The 5,972-nt window shown below is 34.7% G+C and overlaps 1 protein-coding gene across 1 annotated transcript; it reads left to right on the top strand.

Moving 5' to 3' along the window:
- Positions 1 to 632: 632 nt before the first annotated feature.
- Positions 633 to 1,598, top strand: LOC139901965 (uncharacterized). The gene is made up of 2 exons (XM_071884624.1): positions 633 to 796; positions 860 to 1,598. Exons 1-2 carry the CDS (start codon positions 633 to 635, stop codon positions 1,596 to 1,598), a joined length of 903 nt encoding a protein of 300 aa, XP_071740725.1.
- The last annotated feature ends 4,374 nt before the right edge of the window (positions 1,599 to 5,972 follow it).

Consider the following 5,972-nt stretch of genomic DNA (forward strand, 5'->3'; position numbering starts at 1 on the left):
TCGTGTTTACAGATTTGGTTTATAGTTTGATTAGTATTTTTGGTTGAGATATGTGATTGATCTTGAAATATCTATGTTATGTTTATGAAATTTTACATGGTATCAGAGCGGTATGATTCTGATGTGTGATTGCTCATTCTGGTTTTAAGGATTTCGAATCTAGGGTTTCGTATGTTGGGGTTTTTATTCTGATTGATGTGTTCTTCATCCTCTGCTACTGTGATCTTCTTGTGTTCTCTGTCTTCCACTACTGCTATTGATCTTCTTGCTCAAGGCTTTATACCTTGATAGGGGAGTTCTTCTTCTCTTCTTTTCATCTATTGTTAACCTGTTTTGACCGAATCCCAGTGCCAACTCTTGATCTGCGTTCTTGAAACGTATGAATACCTGATCAAGCACTTAGTTGATTCTAGACCTGTTGTTGTGTTTTATTATTGTACTTTATCTCTACAGGTTGCTTGACTTTTGTCAATCGATTGGGAGGTTAATCTCTTCTTTTTACTTTATAAACTTGTGCATGGGTTTTATTTGTGATTATTGTAAAATTGCATGCTTATTGTGTGTTTTTACTTATCATTGCTTGTTTGATATCTTATATTTTTATGCTTGTCTGTATTTGACTATATTTTACCATGGCTGATGAGGGTGCTCTTTTGGTTAATAAGCTTGATTTTGGTGATTCACTTTATTTGCATCCTAGTGATATTGCCGGAACACCTTTAATTAATAGAACTGAGAATTATAAAATATGGAGTAGATCTATCATGCTTGCTTTAGGTACTAAAAATAAACTAGGGTTTATTGATGGTACTTGTGTTAAAAATGCAGATGATGCTGTTTTATCTAAACAATGAGATAGATGTAACTCTGTTGTCTTGTCTTGGTTGCTTGGTTCAATATATGATGAACTTTATTCTGGATTAATCTTTTCTGATAATGCTACTACTGTTTGGACTGAATTAAAAGAAACTTATGATAAGGTTGATGGATCTGTTACATTTAATATACATCATAAGATAAATTCATTAAAACAAAATGGTAGTTCTTTATCTGAATATTATCATAGTCTTAATAGTTTGTGGAAACATAATGATGCCATGATTGTTGTTCCTACTTGTACTTGTATTGCTGCTGCTCATATAACTAATCATAATAAAGTATTTAAACTGATGCAATTCTTGATGGGTCTTGATGATTGTTATATGGCTGTTAGAAGTAATTTGTTATTAAGGGATCCTTTACCTGATGTTAAAACTGCTTTTGCTGTTGTTTCTAGAGAAGAATCACATAGGGGTGTGTCTGTAAAACAAAATGATAAGTCTCAATCTTCTTTGTTTATTGCTCAAACTACTAATAAATTCAATAATAAATTCACTAGTAATACTAATAGTGGAAAGTTTAAGGGTCCTAATCCTAATCTTCAATGTACTAAATGCAATAAAACTAGTCATACCATTGATAGATGTTTTGAAATAATAGGATATCCAACTGGTTATAAAAGGGATTCAAAAATTGGAAACAACCTAATAATGTCAAAACTGTTTGTTAGTCCCTTTGCAAGCCTAGCTGATCGGTTCTTAGGTGTTAAAGTGGGTTAAGGTATTAGTTAAGCAAGAACACAAGAGAGAAAATGTGTAAAGTGATACTTGACAAAATGGATAACTAACATTACAAAAGGTGGGGAGGTTGTTTATATATGTCAATGTTAACAATGAATATTGTCTATTATTTGTGGCATGCGGTTTTAGTTTGTATTAATGTAATAGTAACTATGTAATAGTTAACTAGCTAGATTACCATGGTAATTATGTTTAATTACCACTCATGTAACTTGGAGGTTGCTAGTATATAAAGCAACCTCCCACCCATTTTATAGTTAGTTGAGTTATTTGACAAGTATTATCTTTCACACATATTCTCTCAACCTTATCACCATATTACTTGTTCTTAACATCTAAACCCACTTACACTTACTAAATCGATCGACCTTAGCAAGATTTGGTGCTAACAATTGGTATCAGAGCGGGTCTAAGCTCTTTGCATAGAAGATCCGTTGCTCGAAGATCTCTATCGCGTATTTGAAGTGCTTGTGTTCATTTTCGGTTTAGGTTACTAGAAAACTCAACTCACTATCATATTCTTGTTAGTTTTAGTGCTTATCATATCATATATGTGTTATTAAAACTACTTGAACTGATTTTTACACTTTAAAATACGAACAGATTCATTCAATTGTATGTTATTCTTGTTGTGTAAACTTGAAACTTGCATATGTAAACCCCATTTTCGTTATTAAAGCTTGAATCTGTTAAATATGCTCATGTTTGTTTAGAATCTGTTGCAAGAACACCTTAAATCTGGTGTGTTTGTGAATAATATGTTGTAAGAACACCAGAAATCAGCTTATGTTCCTCATTTGATGTGTTTTTCCTAAATTCAGACTGCCCGAAAACATGTATTGCATGCTCGAAAACTTGAAATTTGTGCTCTAAAACCTGAATTTAGTGCCTTAAAACCCGATTAGTCTTCCTCGAAAATTTGTTTCTGAGCAAAATAAGTGCTCGAAAACTTTAATTTGGACAAATTACTGCTCGAAAATCAGAGTTTGCATCACTAGTGCCCGAAAACTTTATACTTTTGGCTCCAAGTTTGACTTATTTTTGGCTCCAAGGTTTTGTCCTTTAGATAATACCCACCGAAATCCATTTATTCACTAGGTAATACCCACCGAAAAAGCATCTTTGACTTTGTTGTGTCATAAAAAGTACAAGGGACAAAAGGACTAAAGTACAGAAAAGCTGACTGTCCTGTGCTCGAAAAAATGGACCAAAAACCCCTGCCCGAAAACTTACTGCTCAAAAATCTTGACTTTGAACTTTTCTGTGTTTAACTGCTCGAAAACTTAGTTAAAAGGGTGCTCGAAAACCTGATCAAAATTATCTGCTCGAAATTTATTGCTCGAAAATCTATCTGCTCAAAAATCTCTCTGCTCAAAAATCTCTCTGCTCGAAAACCTGTTTGAAACCACCTGCTCGAAAACTTGTTTGAAAGAGCATCTACTCGAAAAACTTTACACAAGAAACTCCTGCTCGAAAACCACTACACGAATACATCTTGCCCGAAACCTCCTGCCTGAAACCCTTATAAAATTCGGAAAAAAAAATTTAAAATTAAAATTTTTCCTTTGATTAAAAAACTCATTTTTACGCGAGATTTAAATTTTCACGACAGAATATTTTTCGGCCCCGAAAATCACCCAAAAACGCACAATTTTGAACGAAAATTTGTCGAAAATTTTAAAATTTTTTCTCAACCTCCCGAACACTCATACGTTCATTTCTCAAAAGTTTACGACATAAATTTTTGTCGATAAATTTTGGAGGGAAATTCATATCTGACACTTAACGGACACTTAACGGAAAAGTTAACGAAAACCAACGAAATCTCATTTTTAAAATTTGATTCATGTGAATCATATTTTGAGGGGGAGAAAAGTGATATTTCTTAAGTTTATTTATTGTTTCGTGGTTTGCTCGTAAACCTTGTCTGTCTTAACCCTTTTGTTGAACACTCGTCCTGTTAACATGGCAAATCGTGATGATCACGTGTCCTCTAATGTTGAGGAAGAGGTACAATTATACACTGATATTACTCATGAATATTACAACTCTGTGCATAATAATTCTTTGCTTATATCTGATGTATTGCAAACTTGTCCTGGAAAACCTCTTGATCAAAATGATACAATTGCATGTAGCTTTGCTTGTCATACCCCACTCCCACCTGTCCAAATGAAACTGCCCATTAAACCTGAATATGTGCCTTTTAATGATGAATGTGTGTTTCTTATACTACCTGATATGTATGTAGACAACTTTGCCAAGATGAATAGAGACCTTAGATCATTTGCTAGTCAAATTAGCGAACTGAAAAATGAGAACTCTGGGTTGAAATCTGAATTATACATGAAAGTGTCAAATCATACTTATTTGAAACTAAACAAGATCTAGCTGACAAAGTAACTGAATTAAGAGAGCTAGAAAGTAGTGTGAAACCCCTACGGATAGAAAGGACAGATTTTAAACTGAGGAATGCAGTTCTCACGGAAAAAGTTAACAACGCTGAAAAAGAACTTAAGAAGCTTAATGATTCTATGAAACTTTTCCTAGAGACTGTAGAACAGAACACTAGAAAGCCTTTGAGTGACCTGGCCGAGAAGACTTCTGAATGCTCTAAGTTAGTTACAGAAAACTTAGACTTGAAAACCCAACTAAGTTTACTTGAAGAAAAACTTTACAGAACTGACCAAGCTAAAGTAGTCTTAGATGGCCACATTTCTAAACAAGCTCTGTTTTTGAATCGACCCAAAAACTCCTACCAAAAACACCAGGGGTTAGGGTTTGAAAATCCTCAAATACAGTCCAAGATCTCCAAAGCCGAACCTTGTTTATATGATGGTAGATACATTAAGATAGGTTTGCCAGAGAGACTCACTTTTGCCAATGAAAGTGAGATTGAGGAGAGAATAGCCAATCGATAAACAAAAATGAAACGTGAGGTGTCGTTAATTTATGATAAAATAAATGCAAATTACATGAGAAAATATGGTTCATATTATAACACACCTCTCGATTTATTCAATGATTTTGAAAGTTTGAATGCTCAAAATAGTCCTAAAAGGCGTATAATCTATTTACCAACCTTGGTTTTAGAAAGATACATCATCAGTCTGGAGGACGAACTTGATCAAAACAAAATCAAATATTTTGAAAACGAACTGAAATTTCAAATGATCATTAAGGCTTTACAAAACCAAATCTTTGTCATTGAATCCCAAAACAACAAACTCGTCTCCAATGTTCATAAACTTGAAAATCAAATTGCAAATCAAGTTGTTAATTTTTGTGAATTGATTTCAAAGAACACTGAATCACGGGAATCAAACCCAAAATCCGTGAATGACTCCATCAATTGTGAAGGTCTAGCACAAGAACTCAAAGACTTTAGTGATTCTCTTTTGACCAAATTTGACATTGTTGAACGCAAGTTAGAATCATCTAGGTCCAAATCTCTAGATCACTTCTTAGAATCTCAACCCAAGATTTCAGAAGTTAAGGTAGAACCACAACCCGAGAAAGAATCTATCTCTTTAGGAGCTCAGGATGTTGAGACTGACCTTACTCAATTTGTTGACAGGCTAGAACGAGAAAACATAGATCTTCAGGTTAAATGTGAGACCTACAAGAAAACTCTAGCAACAATTGAGAAGATGCCTGTAGTTCCCAAAGTAGAACCCACTTATGATTTTAAAGACTCTGTTGTAGTTTCTATTGATGACCTTGTCTTAGAAATTCAGGAGTTAAAAGCTCATGTGAATCTACTTAAGGAAGAGAATGAGACCTTGCATGACCAATGTGATTCACTGGAAAGTATGGACTTCGCAACCAAGACCATATATTCAAAACCTGGATCATACAAGATTTATCCTGGCACTGAGACCATGCTAACCTCCACTGACACTCCAAAACCAAAAGTGTCAGTTGGTTCCCAAGTCACTAGATCTGAGTTGTCTAATGCTTCAACGTCTACATCCAAGACTAAGAAAAAGAAGGTGACCTTTGCCAAGACCAATCCTAAACCCATAGTGTACCAATCCTCAATGTACTCGAATAGTGTTTTGCGTAAAACACCAAAGACCCTGGAGGCTCCAAAACTGAAAGTCAACAGTCCTCCTAAGTCTACACAGACAACGAGGAAATCCCCCATGAATCCAAAAGTCCACATGGATACGCTACCCAAAAGGTCCTCTAACCCCAAACCAAAAGAACGAGGTTCTCTAAAGTCAATGGTGACTCTGAGAAAAACTTCCTCGAAACCAAACGAACCAAAGGAATCTAACGTTGCCCTACCCGTAGCATCCAAGTTCCCAAGCAAAAAGATTTACTCCGATTACCAGACCAACATCAACCATC

Source organism: Rutidosis leptorrhynchoides, chromosome 3 (assembly GCF_046630445.1).
Source record: "Rutidosis leptorrhynchoides isolate AG116_Rl617_1_P2 chromosome 3, CSIRO_AGI_Rlap_v1, whole genome shotgun sequence".
NCBI classification, from domain to species: Eukaryota; Viridiplantae; Streptophyta; class Magnoliopsida; order Asterales; family Asteraceae; genus Rutidosis; species Rutidosis leptorrhynchoides.